The sequence below is a fragment of the Lepidochelys kempii genome, chromosome 11 (genome assembly GCF_965140265.1).
Source record: "Lepidochelys kempii isolate rLepKem1 chromosome 11, rLepKem1.hap2, whole genome shotgun sequence".
Lineage (NCBI taxonomy): Eukaryota > Metazoa > Chordata > Testudines > Cheloniidae > Lepidochelys > Lepidochelys kempii.
This window is the reverse complement of record NC_133266.1, coordinates 27770341-27786754: the sequence shown is the minus strand read 5'-3', so window position 1 is coordinate 27786754 and position 16414 is coordinate 27770341. Positions and strand designations below refer to the sequence as shown.

At 39.9% G+C, this 16414-nt stretch overlaps 1 protein-coding gene across 1 annotated transcript in view; it reads left to right on the top strand.

The window, feature by feature from the left end:
* Nucleotides 1-16414, top strand: part of NEB (nebulin) — a 193958-nt gene that overhangs the window by 128823 nt on the left and 48721 nt on the right. Inside the window, exons 98-120 of the mRNA XM_073306879.1 lie at nucleotides 10-118; nucleotides 204-304; nucleotides 816-920; nucleotides 1920-2027; nucleotides 2134-2247; nucleotides 4547-4744; nucleotides 5720-5824; nucleotides 6341-6445; nucleotides 6538-6642; nucleotides 7030-7137; nucleotides 8111-8224; nucleotides 8556-8753; nucleotides 9957-10061; nucleotides 11070-11174; nucleotides 11670-11777; nucleotides 12428-12535; nucleotides 13423-13530; nucleotides 14065-14169; nucleotides 14260-14364; nucleotides 14561-14659; nucleotides 14932-15042; nucleotides 15218-15322; nucleotides 16223-16327. Of these exons, the coding sequence (XP_073162980.1) occupies nucleotides 10-118; nucleotides 204-304; nucleotides 816-920; nucleotides 1920-2027; nucleotides 2134-2247; nucleotides 4547-4744; nucleotides 5720-5824; nucleotides 6341-6445; nucleotides 6538-6642; nucleotides 7030-7137; nucleotides 8111-8224; nucleotides 8556-8753; nucleotides 9957-10061; nucleotides 11070-11174; nucleotides 11670-11777; nucleotides 12428-12535; nucleotides 13423-13530; nucleotides 14065-14169; nucleotides 14260-14364; nucleotides 14561-14659; nucleotides 14932-15042; nucleotides 15218-15322; nucleotides 16223-16327 (2634 nt within the window). The remainder of the gene's footprint in view (nucleotides 1-9; nucleotides 119-203; nucleotides 305-815; nucleotides 921-1919; nucleotides 2028-2133; nucleotides 2248-4546; nucleotides 4745-5719; nucleotides 5825-6340; nucleotides 6446-6537; nucleotides 6643-7029; nucleotides 7138-8110; nucleotides 8225-8555; nucleotides 8754-9956; nucleotides 10062-11069; nucleotides 11175-11669; nucleotides 11778-12427; nucleotides 12536-13422; nucleotides 13531-14064; nucleotides 14170-14259; nucleotides 14365-14560; nucleotides 14660-14931; nucleotides 15043-15217; nucleotides 15323-16222; nucleotides 16328-16414) is intronic.

Genomic DNA, 16414 nt, shown 5'->3' with positions numbered 1-16414 from the left:
TGTTTTCAGAATATCTATAAATCTGATCTGGAATGGATCCGGGGTTGTGGGTGGATTCCTTTGGATTCAGTGGAACATAGGAAAGTTAAGAAAGCCCAAGAGTTAATAAATAAGGTGAGTGAAAGTTTTCACAAATACAAGTTTCCCTCCTATTTCCAGTGCATGGTATTTAAGAAGATTTTGTCAACTCTTTTTGCAGAGAGCCTATACGAAAGAAGCCCTTGATAACTATTCCCATTTCACAAGTGTGGTTGATACTCCGGACGTTGTTTTGGCGAAGATCAACTCTGTCAATCAGAGTGATGTAAGCCTTATTTTTTTGGAAACTATAATAATGTATTAGCAAAATTATTAGATGGCCTGATTATTACTGCTAGAATGGGGTCTACAGTTAATATATTAATGCAGCAGTTTTGTTTGGTAAAGTTAAATAAGTGAGCAACACAATATTACTGTACCATTACATTTTGCATTTAAGATCTCCAAAAATCATAGTCGCTATACATTTGGCTTAAATTATTTTAAAAAATCCTGTTCTAGGTGAAGCCAGTATAGTACACTGGCTTAATTTACAAAACACCTACTAAAATATTTCTGCAAATCAAGAGTTTTCATATCCTTAGAGTAATGTATGAATTTTCTGATGAACCATTATGATGATACTTACCTAGGTCCCAGAGTGATTGGTATGCACTATATAACATAATTCAGATAAGGTAGTGCAAATGGGTATAAATGCTTGTTTCTCACAAGCAGACCAATCAACTAATTCATTTCCTAAAAGTCATTAACACAGTCTTTATTTTCTTCTTTAGCTGAAATACAAAGAAACATTTAACCTTGACAGAGGCCACTTCATTGGTTCTGATGACACTCCAGCATTGAACCACACCAGAGAGATGTCTAAGCTCTATAGCGATGTAAGATTTGGTAAACAGCATATCTAACTGACTGAACTTAATTTTATTATATATTAATGTTAATTGTAATTGCCCAGTGGATAGAGCACTGGACTGGAACTAAGGAAACCTGAGTTCTATTCCTAACTTTCCTACTGGCCTTCTGAGTTACCTTGGGCTAGTAACTTCCCTTCTGTGTCCCATCTATACTTACCTTCCTTTGTAGAGTGCTTTGAGATCTACTAATGAAAAGTGCTCTACACCGGCAATATGTATTATTATTACACATATTTTGCATGTAGAAAAATGTTTTAGATTTTGTGAAACATCTGGATATATTGCTGATGAAACTTAGTTTTATTTACTGCTTAAAGGCCAGATTGTGAACCCTTTATTCACATTGCTGAGCAGTTACTCATGTGAGTAGTCCCATTAACTTTAATGGGTGAGTAACTATACCTGCCGGGGTCAGTAATTGCTCATCGATATGAGTAAAGGTTTTACAGTCTAGCCCTAAATTATGTTTATCGTATTTAACACATGTTAAACATCTGTCTGGAAAACACCTGCCACATAGGGGGGGCTACCATAAATAAATTCTAATAATAGGACTTGGCAGGTTTGCAGGTTTGTGAGGCATACATCTGGATATACATCTCTTCCAATTCCAGGTAGTGCTTTTATACCAGGCTTCCTATTTAAATTATGAAAGGAGGATATAAATATTAGAGGCCATAGCCCCAAATCAGGAAAGCATTATTACTCAAGTATGAACGCAAAGTTAAGCTTGTGCTCAAGTCATTTGTTGTACTGGGACAGAGATTATGATCCATTATTCACATTGAGAAACACCTTACTTGGTGAGTGATCCCACTGACTTCACTGGGGCCATTTGTGGAGTAAGGTACTACTCAGTAAGAGGGGAAGAAGCGGACTCTACATATTTTGCTAATGTGGGTATGTTTACTGGAAAATATACTGTACATTTAATCAAAATCTATATATGTTTTCTTTGTCTAGAAACAATATAAGCATTCATGGGAAACTGGTAAGGCTATAGGCTACACTTTGCCTCCAGAGTACATCCCTATTGTTGGAGCTAAGCATGCTGATTATATTAACAGTGAGGTTAGTATGAATCTTCTTTTAATTATATCCTGCATATCTTTTTTTTTTTTTGTGGCATTGCTTATTTTAATGATCTCAACAATTTTTCCATGTGAATGTTTTGCAGCTTAAATACAAAGAATTCTATGAGAAGCAGAAGGGCCATTACCTGGCTGGGAAGCATATCTCCGAATTCCCCAGTGTCATTCATTCTCTAGCTTTCCAAAAACTAAGGAGTGCGGTGAGGGTTTTTTCTTGCAATATTTTCTCTTTTCCATATTTAGTGTGTGCCTAACTCTGATCCTACAATCCCATCCACATGAGGAATTTGCACATAAAAGGCCTTTAAGATTTAACATTTAGCTAATATTACTGTATTGATGAAATCAAAACATTATTTTATATTTGCATATCTTTTTCTGAGCCATGGGTGTTTAGCCAGGGATAAACAATTATATACGAAACTAGGAAACTAAGAGGAGAGGTAATGAAAGATTAGATATATTAGAATAGAAAAAAACATAAGCTTTTACTGTTTGCCATTTACTCCTGGGGGAATTCTGTGCCACTGCGCATGTGCAGAATTCATGTCCCCCGCAGATTTCTTTGCTTCCCCACAGAAAATGACTTTCTGACAGCGAAGCTGCAACAAAAGTAAAGCATCACTTCCTTGCAGCACAGGTGCAATGTTTTAGACACCCAGAGCAGCCGGCAGAGAGGTAAATCACTGTGGGGCTGGGGACACCCCAGCCAGTGGCTCCTACCCGGAGCCAGGATGAGAGCTGCTAATCCCAGCTGGGCTGGAGGCAGGAGAGGTTGGGACTTCCTCTTCTCCTACAAGGAGTGGCTGGGGCTGTGTCAGACCCACCTCCAGAAAACTCCCCCAGCTGCAGGAAGCTCAGCATCCTCCACTGCTTCCTGCCCCCATCACTCCTCAGGTGTGGTGGAGAGGAGTCACTGTTCAGGGAGCTACTCCCCCATCTACCCAATCCCTGTGCATCCAGACCGCCCATACCCAGACTCCCCTGCCAAGCCTCACCTGGTACATCCAGAACCCCCCATGTCCTCCATACACAAATCCCACCCCACTGAACTTCAATCCCTGCATCTGGAGCCCCTCTGCACCCAGACCCCCTGCTTTAGGACCCCCACCCCTGCACCCAGACCACCCCCCACTGAGCTCCCTGCACTCAACCCCCCACCCTGATGCCCCACTTCCTACGTCACCCTGAGCCCGCACGTCCAGACCCATGCCACTGACTGCCAACTAGCTGCACCCAGACCTCCACTCCACCAAGCCTCACTTCCCCAGCACCCAGACCCCCCTGCTGAGAACCCACACCCAGACCCCTTGGGTGAGCCCCAACAACCTTCATCCCTGCAGAGACCCATTGCCCCTGCACCTGGACCCCCCCCACTGAGCCTCTATGCATCCAGATCCCCCCACTCCTAGACCCCCCATTGAGCAGCCTGTACCCAGATTGTCCCACACAGAATCCTCTCACCCCACTTCTGGATCCCCCCACACTGAGCCCCTCCACACTTGGACCTGCCTGGTTGAGCCTACCTGCCTCACACCTGGTGCAGAGGGGCATGGCTCCAGCATGTTTCTAGGGCAGGCCCAGGCCTTATGCTGTGTCGGGTTCAGCCTCACCGCTGAGTCCATGTTCCAGGGGGTCGAGGAGCTGCAGGGTGATCTCCCACCTTCGTGCAGCCAGTGGCCTTTGCTCCCCACTGCCATGCTGGAGCCTCTGCATATATTTATTGACAAATAAAACTTGCAGAATTTTAAAATATTGTGCGCAGAATTTTTTGATGCATAATTTTTTTTTTGGCACAGAATGCCCTCAGGAGTAGCCATTGTGTGAAATCTGAGCAGAGAGATGTACTGTATTGCTCAAGCTACCATAGCTTACTAGAGGATTCTGATTAGAGTTAGGTGTTAGCTAGCAGCACGTGGTGTACTAGGCCTGTTAACTCTAGCAGGGAGTTAACTAGACAGTGATATACATAATGGTCAATCTGTTACCACCACTGCCTCACCACTTCATAATCTCCCAAGGCACACATACAGTTACGAACAAATATAGTCACTAATATTGTGCATGCAGTTAGACAGGGAGATCTAGCTAGCCATGTGTTAATAAGATTTGATGAAGAATAAAAACAGTGCTCATGACCACAAGAAATGTTGTTTTCCCAGCCTCATAGATTAAAAGTGGTAGCTGGAGTTTAGGACTGCTTTTACCTCAAAGTCTCATGCATTTTCTAACCAGCTGTGTGAATCTAACAGGACAAGGGCCACTCCTTCTCTTATAGCAGTCCAGTAGAATTAATTTTAAACATTTTAATTTAATTATTAAGTATTTCTTCAGCATTATAGGCTCAGTCCTGATCCCACTGCAGTCAACAGGAGTTTTGCCACTGAGTTGAAAAGGTGCTGGATTAGACCCTGTGAGATAGCTCTGTTTATAGTCAGAGCTGTGCCTGAAAAATACACATTTTTACTCTCTACCCTCTCCCCCATACTTCCTTTCCAGCTGGCCTACAGAAAGAATTATGAAGACACCAAGGCAAATGTCCATATTCCAAGTGACATGTTGAATCACCTGTTGGCTAAAAAGTGTCAATATATCCTCAGTGATCTTGAGTACAGAACCTACCTCCACCAGTGGAATTGTTCACCTGAAGAAAATGATGTTGTTCTAGCCAAGAAAGCCCAGGAGATTTTGAGTGATGTATGTACCCTATTTAGTCATTCCAAGTTCGGGTAGCTTCACAGCCTTCTGGCTAAATGACTTTTTTTTTAAAAAGTACTTAACTGTGCTTCCAAATTGCTTAATAACATCATTTAATTGAATCTGCCATAATGTTCAGGGGGGCTTTAAGCAATTTCTCATAGGATTTTTCGTGAGCTTGTTATTTATTATTTGGTTTGAAAATTGGAAAAAAGTTAAGATTTACAGGCCTAATCCAGGTCCACTGGAGTCCACATTAGGTTTTTTTCCCCTAGCTTTCAGTGAGCTTTGGGTAAGGTCCTACAGAAACACACAAACCTGACTTGTGCAAGCATGCCAGTAGCTTCTAACCACTAGGGTTGGCATGTTGGGAATATAAGATGTGGTCAAAGCACTGCAGTGATCCTCAGTGATCATAATGCTCCCTTTGGACTGCTCTAACTTACACCGGGGTCAAAACAGCTCCCAGAAGCTCCTGGAATCAGAGGAGTGCAAAAGTGGTTTACCTGTGCCTTCCACCTTCGGGTGCTGCACCAAGGATAGGGATCAAAGTCCAGTACACTGGTACAACTGACCAAACAGGTTGGAAAGCACTGGTTTAGTTGACCATATAATTGTACTATTAAATCAATATGAAATGGTCCTTTTCACCCAAAGAGGTCTGATTACATCTGAATAATCTGACTCTACATGCTGTGGGTTGCCACTTTGTTTTACTTTTACTTCTCATATTAATTCCTGTAGAAAAAGCTGAAAATAACACAGACTAACTGTGCTATTAAACCCTTTCCTTCATTCTCAGATATAAACTTTCAAAACTGATTTTAATCAGTGAATAAGACTGGGTCACAGCCTTGAATAGCATTCTGCCTTGCTATGTGGGAGACATGGGTTTGATATGGGGAAGATGCAGTTACCACCTTTCAGGTAGGGTGCACATTTTCTGGGAACTGATTTAGTTTTTCTTCTCTACAGGTTGTGTATAAAGATGACTTAAATTGGCTGAAAGGACTTGGATGCTACGTCTGGGACACCCCACAAATCCTGCATGCTAAGAAATCATATGATCTCCAAAGCCAAGTAAGCAAATCTTCCTTAAATAAGAAGAGATAGTGGGCCACATTTTTATTTCATTTACATTCCTTGGGGTTTGCACCACCATAGCTGTGAGCAGGGCTTGATGCTGTACAGTATGCTTTAGATCAGCAAAATAAAAAAGTTGCAATGTAGTCTTCCAGGCTTATCTGATAGAGACATCATTATTTCCGCCTGCTACTGAAAAAAGCAGAGAACCAAGAAGAACTGAAAAGGATAGCAGTTTAACAGAGTTTGAACAAGCAAGTTTATTTTAATCTGAAGATGGTGAGATTGGTCTGCATGGATGTGGACTTTCCACTGCTGAAATTTCTTCATGTGGAGTGATCAGCTCCCAAGACTTCTTGCTGTTAACATTTCGGAATAAACATTATAATACACAGCATAGAGGCCTATTTTAACAAAGGGAATAGATGGCTGATGGACCTGGAAAACATGATGAAGTTGCTAGGGAAGCAGGTCTAGTTAGTCTCAGAACACTTTTTGTCTGTGTTTTCTTAGCTGAAATACACAGCTGCAGGAAAAGAGAATTTGCAGAACTACAGTGCCGTTACCGATACACCGCTTTATGTGACTGCGGTCCAGAGCGGCATCCATGCTAGTGAGGTGAGTCATTCCCCTTTTTCCACCCAGAAGCTTTCCCCCATTCCCACAGATAGTTAAAACACAGTGAATTAATCACTATATCTTTCTTAAAGGTGAAATATAAAGAAAATTATCACCAAATTAAGGACAAATATACAACTGTGGTGGAAACAGTGGATCACGAAAGAACCCAAAATCTGAAACATCTTTTTAGCAATGTGAGTGTTTTTAACTCTTTTGTTTCTTTCAAGGAGCTAGTGTGATGGGATTTATTTTATTTTTGCAAACTCCTTAGTTCCAGATGCTAGGCAAAATACAGTGTATTGATAAGCTGATTCCCTGTATCAAAGTACAATTGGGGACCAATTCTTGCAGGAGACTGGGCCCCAGTGGATGAACAGTGGCTTTTGTCACTCATGGAATGAGCTTTTGAGCCTGGTGGGTGATTATTCTGAACCAGCATTCAGTCTACTGGGCTTGAGTAAGAGTTCAAAGGTCTGCCGAGGTCTAAGTTAAGATACAAAGGATTTTGAATGCTTTCCTATACTGTGTATTACGTAAGAGTTTTGAAAACCATATTCAGAGATCTTTGTATCCCCACTCAGAACCTGTACAAGGAAGCCTGGGATAAAGTGAAAGCCACTGGTTACAAAATATCCTCTGATTCCATCTCTCTGTCTCGTGCCAAAGAACTGAAGCATAATGCTAGTATTGTAAGTGAACATCATGTTTTAAGCTTCTCTATCTTTGCAGCTCATTAATGCTAGCAATAAAGCCCTTTTCTGCTTTGTATTTACATAGTACAGCTGTACAAAAATTTAATATTACTATTTATTTTTATTTCAAATGCGTGTCTATGAGTAGGTACACAGTCATTCATGCAACTAATTTCTTCTTCCCTGGCAGCCTTATTATCTATTGACCACAAACTGGTTCTTGCTTGAAACAACACCCTTCTCAATCTTTCTACCAAATACTTCAATAAAAGATTGGTGACTTATATCCCTAGCCAAAGTTTGCTTTCAGCAACTTCTTTGCTTTTTATACTTCCAATTTTTAGATGTAAGACAACAGGATCTAAACCTCTGGCTAGATTTGAATTTGAGATACTGTTACATTTGGTGGATTTAACCACACAGGTTGAACTAAAGACATAGTTCTGTGATTCATCTTTTGATGAGCAAAATTCACATTTTGCTGTACTGTTGGAAAGCTCTTCCTGACAATCACTATACAAGATGCATGCTAGATGGGCCTCATTCAGCAGTCCATCCTATGCAACAAAGTACTTAAACATGTGCTTGAAGTTACACATGTGCTGAATATGGATGGATTCATGCACATGCTTAGCTGCTTTGCTGAACTGAGACCCATAAAAGATAGTTCCCTTCCTGAACATTTTTATATTGACCTCTGTAAATATAGAGAGCTGTAATTATTTTCTTACAATAAATTTATCAATTCATTTATTCCTGCTATTTTACAAAATTCCTCTGGAAGTAGTCGTTATCTATATGACATCATAGGTACACCTAACAAAACAGAAAACAAGACCCTGCCCTGAACGGCTTTCAGTCTCCACTGACTTCAAAGGAGTTGTGCCCACTTCAGTCACCAGTGAATTTGGCTCTAAAAATGTAGTCGTCTTACTGGAGGAAGTCATTTTATCTCCTTGTCTCTGCTTAGGTCAAGTATCGGGAAGAATATGATAAATTTAAAGCACTTTACACTCTACCCAGAAGCGTTGAAGATGATCCCAACACAGCAAGATGCCTTAGAGTTGGCAAGCTTAACATTGATGTAAGGATCTTTTTTAAAATTTCAGTTCTCCTGATAGTCCAAGCAACCACATACATTAATCAAGATTTCATATTTAAGTATGTGTGTGGCAACTATTGATATTTACTAAACTATCTCCAATATGTATAGAAATATGTTTTTGTTTGTTCTGCTACAGCCTTTGGTAGTGTATCTATAGAATAGGGTCTACCCTACAAAAACTACCATGTTAAGGACCCTACTTATAACATGAAAGTGCTTGTTCTAACTTCTGTTGCATAAGAAAATCAACAATTTAAAATGATGTGTCACTCTTTTCTCCCATTATTAACATAATATTTTAATTTCACAGCGTCTGTACAAAGAAGTCTATGAAAAGAACAAGGCCAAAATCCACATTCTTCCAGACATGGTAGACATTGTAGCTGCTAGGGCCACACAGAAAAAAGTCAGTGAAATTGATTATCGCCTACATCTCCATGAGTGGACCTGCCTACCAGACCTTCAGATCAACGCTCATGTTCGAAAAGTCACTGACCAGCTCAGTGAAGTAAGCCTACAAATTATATTATGTCACTGTTCAACTTTCAAAAAGATTTCTATTGTTAGCTTCTGTCTGTAGTAGGTGAAATTGCGTTGCAGAAAAAATGTTGGAATGTCTTGAGTTTGCAATATTTGTCATTGTTTTATGTCCACACATAACAGCTGTCCAAGACTGTTTAAAAATATTGCTTATTCCACAGGTGTTTAGCTTAGATCAAGTTGAACAGGTACAATCTGGTTTCTCCACGGTATAAACATCAGACCATAGCACTGCAAGTCTAGTGATCAGACAGTTCTCCAAACTCCTTCTTATGTTATGTTTATAAATTACCCAGAGTAATTAATCAATAGTGCTAAGTACTCTGGAAATTTGGATGCCCCGGATGGGTTGACCCATGCGGCAAAAGGCTCTCCATGATTGCTCCAATATAGGGGCAGGCCAGAGGAAGGGCCATAGCATCTGTGCTTCTGCAAATCCAGTGGCCGCAGTAGAACATGCAAGTGTTATTTATAGGCAGTAGATGGATGCAGCTCAGTTACTCTGTCTATATGCAGGTAAAGTGAATTTCATCCACAGAATAGATACACACACCAACAAAGTTCAGAATTGCAGTCTTTTTTCAGTACTTCTTTCTTTTTATTACTGTCTTTCATACTGATAAGTATAGCAGCTGGAAACAGGGATTGTGAGAATTCCTTGCATTAGCACAGGTTTATGATCTCTCTGAAGATTTGTGTTTTCTGCTTAGTTTCAGAAAATACAAATTTTCACACAGTTGCTTAGATTTTTTTACAGTATGTTTCAATTGTATTTCCTTTAAAAAAAAACACTCAGATTTTGAAAAAAAAAATGCCCAGAATCTGAGAGAAACACTAATCATTTGTATTTGGCAAAATTCCCTGGATTTTGAAATGCTCTGTGTATAACTCATTTCGGCAACAATGCATCATTATGCAAAATACAGGTTAGTTGAAAGCCTTCCCGTCAAACTACTTTCTAATTGTGTAGGCTCCCTCACCCTGCACCTGCAGTTCAGTTAAAAGCTGAAAGAACCAATAGTGCTTGTTGTGCCAGGATCCAGGCAAATTAGTTTCAGAATATTGGAAAAGATATTTACTATTGAAAGCTGCCATCTAGGGTTAATATGTAGCTAAGGGATTAAGCTATAGTGAAATTCTCAAACACTCCTTGTTTTCTGTAATATTTTAGATTGTATACAAGGATGACCTCAACTGGTTGAAAGGCATTGGCTGCTTTGTTTGGGATACTCCTGAAATTCTGCATGCCAAACACGCATATGATCTTCGCAGTGATGTAAGTTTGAACTGTCTCTAGTTTGGTTCTGCTTTTCAGTTTGCTTCACATCTAGTCTCACTCTTTAAAATACCATGGGGACAAAGCCTGGAAGGGCATTGCATTTCCTCCTTACACTGAAATGTTCAGGTTGAGTTCTTTAAATTTTATTGATTTGCAATAATTAGGTGTTGTCACATAGTGCCTCCCCCGCCCCCGCCTCCACACACAGGAAAGCACTTAAGCATTTGTTTAAGTCCATGCCTATTCAGAAAAGTGCTTAAGCCTCATTGACATTAATGGGATATACATGCTGAGATGCTCTCCTGTAAAGGGAATGCTTTACTGAATCAGGGCCACTGATTGGATGTGGGAGAGGGCTCCGGGCTGGGGCAGGGAGTTGGGGTGTGGGCTCTAGGAGGAAGTTTGGGTGTGGGAGGGGGCTCGGGGCAGGGCTGGGGTGCAAGAAGGGGTGAGAGGTGTAGGCTCTGGGTAGCACTTATCTCGGGGCTCCCTGGAAGCTGTGACAGGGCCACTGTGCTGTGTATTCTGTACAGCAGCACTGAATGAAAATTCATACAATCTAGAAATAATATGTCATTGATTTGATTAGTCAATTTTTTTGAAGGCAAAGTTTTCTTACTCATTATTAGCTGAGGATTAAGCAGTTGAAGTAGTTGTAGATAATGGTTTTGATTACAAAGAACACATCTCCCCAAGAGTTTTTATTTAGAATTTTTGGGGCTCATGGTTTTATATGGTACATACAAATAATTAATGACAGAATAGTTATGTTATTGAAGTATTATTGAAGTATTCTAATGTTGTGTTATTGAAGTATTCTAAAGTTCCCCGAGTGCAGTGCTATGACTGTTTTTATCTGGTAAAATGTCTCACCTGAGTACTTTTTTCTTTTCTTTTTGCTTAAATATAATTTACTTTATTGAATTACTAATATTGTGCATAGGCAAGTTGTTTAATTAAACAACCAGACTTACAAAAATCAAATTGTTTTCTTTCTCTCTGCAGATTAAGTACAAATCTAAGGCAGAGACAATGAAGAATGACTACACCATGATCACTGACACTCCTTATTATGTCCAGAATGTCATTAGTGGCAAGAATCTGAGCGATGTAAGTATTTATACCACATTTCATCCCTGTATGATATGTATCATGTCTCAATAATTCCAATAATGTAACATTTAATGACATGTTGGAATCACTTCATGCTGGTCCACGACCACCCTTTGCTATACCATCAATAGAATATTAGGCAACAGCTGGTTTCAGCAGCATGGCAAGCATGTTCTACATGGACATACCCTGAATGTGAAGCTTTTTCCTTCCATATATTTCAAAAGATGGTCCTGTTAAGCCTGCAAATACTAATTGACCCACAATAAGTTAGACCAGGAATTCTCAAACTTCATTGTACTGAGATCCCCTTCTGACAGCAAATATTACTATACGACCCCAGGAGGGAGCCTATAACTTGAAGCCCTCGGGCACCGGGGCTTGGCGACCCCATTAAAACAGGGTCGTGACCTACTTTGATTACCGCTGGGTTAGACAAACACATATCACAAAATGGTATCAATAGGCTAATTGGTTTTTCTTATTTCCTAGGCTGTCTATCGCCATGCATATGTGCATAATATTAGAGGCAAAATGACCCCCACAGATAAAACCGTGGACTTGGTGCGGGCAAAGCATGCTCATAATATACAGAGTGAAGTAAGTATCCAGTTTTCATTTCTAATAGGATACTACAGAATAATGGCCAACTTCTGCTGTTGCGTGTCACATATGCTTGTTCAACTCCGTTGGGAGCTGTGAGTGTATATTTCCAGTTTACAAAACTCCAGGGAATTCTCCCCATTATAACTGGTTATGTCCTCTATGATTGTTCTCAGTGAAGATGCCAGGTCAGAATGCAAACCTTTCAGAGCCAGCAATCCAATCTGTGAGGCTGTTGTTCTCTTTGCTGCACTCCAAGACTGGAGATCCAGAATACAGTCTGTTCAAAGCCATCTGTCCAAGACCCACCCAGCATTTCTCCATTGCATTCTGGGTTTAGAGACAGAGAGTTCATTTTCTCTGCACCTCTTCCTTATATCCAAAACCAAGCCTATGTGATGATTTTGGCTTTTCCTCTGGCCCATCCTGGCTAGACTGTACTGTATTGCTCTAAAATTAAACTAAAAAATCTCTGTGAATGTAGAAGGATATCTGATGTATCTCTATTATCTGTATGCCTCAGATGACCTCAGTGGAGTTAAATCAGGGGAGGCTTTGGCCCATTGCAAAGAAGATACTTGCTATGCAATACCAACAAACTTCCTCACATATTTTATGTAATTGTAACTCTTTTACTTTTCCTGCAGAATCTGTACCGAGGGGCTGGTTTACATGCCCTCCCCACTGGATACAAACTCCCACCAGATACTCCAGGTTTTAAGCTTGCTAAACATGTCCAATACATAGGCAGCGATGTAAGTAATATACTAAGTTGTTTTAAGGTATGATTTGCAAGAGAATATTGGTTATCTCTAGGCATCCGATGTGAACATACAATATTGCTATATGGAAGTTGCTATTCAGCTATGCAGCCGATTATGTTTGCCCTGAGTATATGTAAAAGCTGATGAACTGTACAGAGATCTGAATATTTTGCTATCATGACATAAATTTACCTCTGATATTTATACCTTATCAAATGCATGAGAAGTGAAACAAAATCACTAATCTCAACAGAAATAGCTCCCTAAAGGTTAGTTTCTGCTACATCATTTTGAGCCACAGAATTCAAATGTGCCATGATATCTCTCAAAGTTAGCATGATATGTATCCATTAAAGATTTGTGGCTTATTTTCCATAGTTCAGGATTCATAAGGGTCACATTTTGGGCTTGATTTAACCCTATGTCAGTGGGAGCCACCTTGCCCCAGGAAAAATTAACCCCCTGAGGAAGGGCAGGATAATCAGGATGATCTGGTGGGAGAGCATGGCTTTGATTTGTGCCGGGGTACCCTTCTGGCAGAAGCTCTCACAGAGATAGCTGAATCTGAACATCCTTTGGAGTCCTCAATACACCACCTACCCATAAAGATTTTTAAAGGTATTTAGGTGCTTACAAATGCATATAGATGCCTAGTAGGCTTTTCAGACGTGCCTAGGCACCTACTCTCATCTGAATACCTTTCAAAGTCTGGCTTTGTGCTGTACAGAAGCGCCAACCCTGAATGTAGTCCTTTATTTATATTGGCTGTAAATAGTAGTAGATAAGCAGGCATTTATTACAGATGCCGTCACAAGCCAACATCATATATGATTGTTCTTACACCCTTTTATTTTAAAACTTCTTTTTTAATTTTACAGCTTAAATACAAAGAAGCCTATGAGCACATCAAGGCTAAAGGCTACACTCTTGGACCCAAAGCTGTTGGCTTTGAGTATATAAAGAAAGTGAATAAAGTTCTTAACGAGGTACTGTAAATGTTAATTATATATTTTTGTATTAATGCATCATTATTTGATATTGCTGGTGTATAATAAAATACATTACAACATAATTTCATAAAACAATCTAGCTGCTGTTTAATAAAAGCTGTTGAGAAAGTGGTAAGTCTCTGTGCTAGTGAGATCCATATTTTCAACATTTTTTGGCCCAAAGCTTGCAAAAAAACCCACACGCTTTCTTAACCATTGATTTTAACATGTGCTTAAATTAAGCATATGCACAAGTGTTTCCATGATCTGGGCCTTAGATTCTCTGTAACACATTTCCAAGATGTTAATAGAATAGTTGTTGTGAAGTGTCTTCACCGTATAAGAACCAAACCTTTCTAGTAAAGTGGTTCCATCTTCTCCTGTCCTTCTGTACTGTCTAGTGCATGGAAGTAGAAGGAAGTCTGGGGTTAACAGAGCAATAGCTATTTATTTTCTGCTAACCCGGATGCTGTATGGCTTTCTTTTAAGAGTTCTGTTTTAACACATGGAATACTCTCTCCTTTGGTGCAGAGGCTGTATAGGGAGATATACCACAAAAATAAGGACAAGATTCATACCACCCCTGACACACCAGAAATTCGCCAAGTCAAAGCCACACAGGAAGCTATCAGTGATGTATGTCTCATTTTTCCATTTTATAAAAAGGAGATGCTTGGTATATTCAGCATGATTAAATATGTGTAATATTTTCCCTTTGTCTTTCAGCTGATCTACAAGGCAGATTTCTTTAAGATGCAGGGACACTTGATATCCTTGCCATACACCCCACAAGTGATGCATTGCCGCTACGTTGGAGATATCACAAGTGATGTAAGCAAATATACCTTGCCTTTGAATGTGATGGGCCAAACTCTCTTCCTAGTCACACATGTGCAGATGTCAATGGGAGAAGAATTTGACTTGACATTTAAATTATGTACAAGCTAAAATAATGTGATTGTTTGATTATTCACTTTTTTCCAAAAGGATCAACTTTTAATTTTCTGTTATTATGATTGCTTCACAGAATAAATACAAAGAGGATCTACAGTGGTTGAGGGGCCTGGGTTGCTTCCTATATGATACTCCTGATATGGTCCGTGCTCGTCATTTGCGGGAGCTTTGGGTATGTTCTTTTTTCTGACACATAATTTAACATTGATTCATTATTTACTGATGCGCAGTTGTCAAGATGATCTGTGGTAGGTGCTACATCAGAATGATTAAGGAATTCAGAGTGTTTCATGCCGTGCTGCTAGACAACTGATTCAAAGTTTTAGCAATAGAGTGTGATGCCGTTGTATCATGGGTTACCCAGGTCAGGCTCCCCTGTACATTTTCTGTACACTGCTGAGAATACTGCAGCTTCCATATACGTCATGTTTATTACCTTTTCAGTCTAATTACGTCTACACCAATACGGCAAAGAAGATGCGGGATAAATACAGTGTGGTTCTGGACACTCCCGAATACAGGAAAGTTCAGGAGCTGAAGACACATTTGAGTGAGGTAAGTATTGCATTATTTTATCTGTTCAGGTTGGCAGTGATCAAAAGAAGCTCAGATCATCTCACTGGCTTTCCTGATGTATTTTAGACCTTATCCTTTCCCAGCTTTGATTAACTAAATGCTAATTGAACATTTGTAACAAAGGAAATAACTGCCAGGCTTTGTCTCCTTCCAGGTGGTTTACAGAGCTGCAGGCAAGAAGCAAAAGACAAAATTCACGTCGATCCTTGATACACCAGATTTCTTACGAGCCAAGAAAGGACAGAAAATACAGAGTCAGGTAAAAATCCTTCCTTAATAGAAAAGGGGCTGGGAATCTGTGTTGATTGTTGAATCCATCTTACTACAGTGCTCCCCACAACCCTTCTCAAGTCAACCTAGAAATCTTAGGGATGGCTTGTAATGATTAATACAAATTTTCAAATGACAACATGATTCTCAAGTTCATGATGTTTCTTTAACAAACATGTCCAGTTCTGTTCATCTGAAGTAGCAGAAATCTTTATTAAACCCCAATACAATTCCATTCAAATTCTCTAAAATCCAAGGTAGCCAGTAAAATCTGTCTTTATTAATGGGCTCATTAGCCAGGTAAAATGATGACATTTTTTAATTGATGTGCAGTCTGCCAAGTGATGTGAAAAACCTGCATGTACAGTTTAGATAAACATGTAGGTCTAGTGTGTGTGTGTGTAAACACAGGCAGAGGGTACAAAGAGTTCCTTCTCCCTTAGTGCTGCATGGGGTTGTCAAAGCCAGAAACTTGCTTTTAATTAGTGCAGCTGCCATAGGTGTTATTAATTTACACCAGGGTATGTTCCCTGTAGTTTTTCTAGTTCCTAAAGGTGAAACCCTGATCCTGTAAATAATCAGTAATGTTTTTTAAAGATGGCCCAGAATAAAAGCTCTTGATAAGGGCCATGTGAAGGTCACTGCTATTACGCTCATTTGGGATTTTGATTTGTAAATATTTTGCTGGCATTTATGGAGTAGCCAGAGTATTGAGATAGAAGAAGGGTGAGGTGAGGGAGGACCTAGAAGATGAATGAGTGGATTACATTTTCACGATGAGTGTGTGTGCATACGCATTTTCAGCACACAGTCATTTTGTAGGGTTCCCAAGATAAAGTTTGTTCAGAAAATATGTTTCTAACATTCTGTTTTTCTTTCCTTGTCACAGTACTTGTATGTAGAGCTAGCCACCAAAGAGAGACCCCATCACCATGTTGGTGATCAGACTCCAGCCTTAACGCTTGCAAAACACGTGAAGGACATGGTCAGTGAGGTAAGATACCTGCTCCCATCTTCAGCACAGCTATGCTATGTGAAGGTTCCAATTCTAACATTACTGGGGTAGTATGTGTAGGGGTAA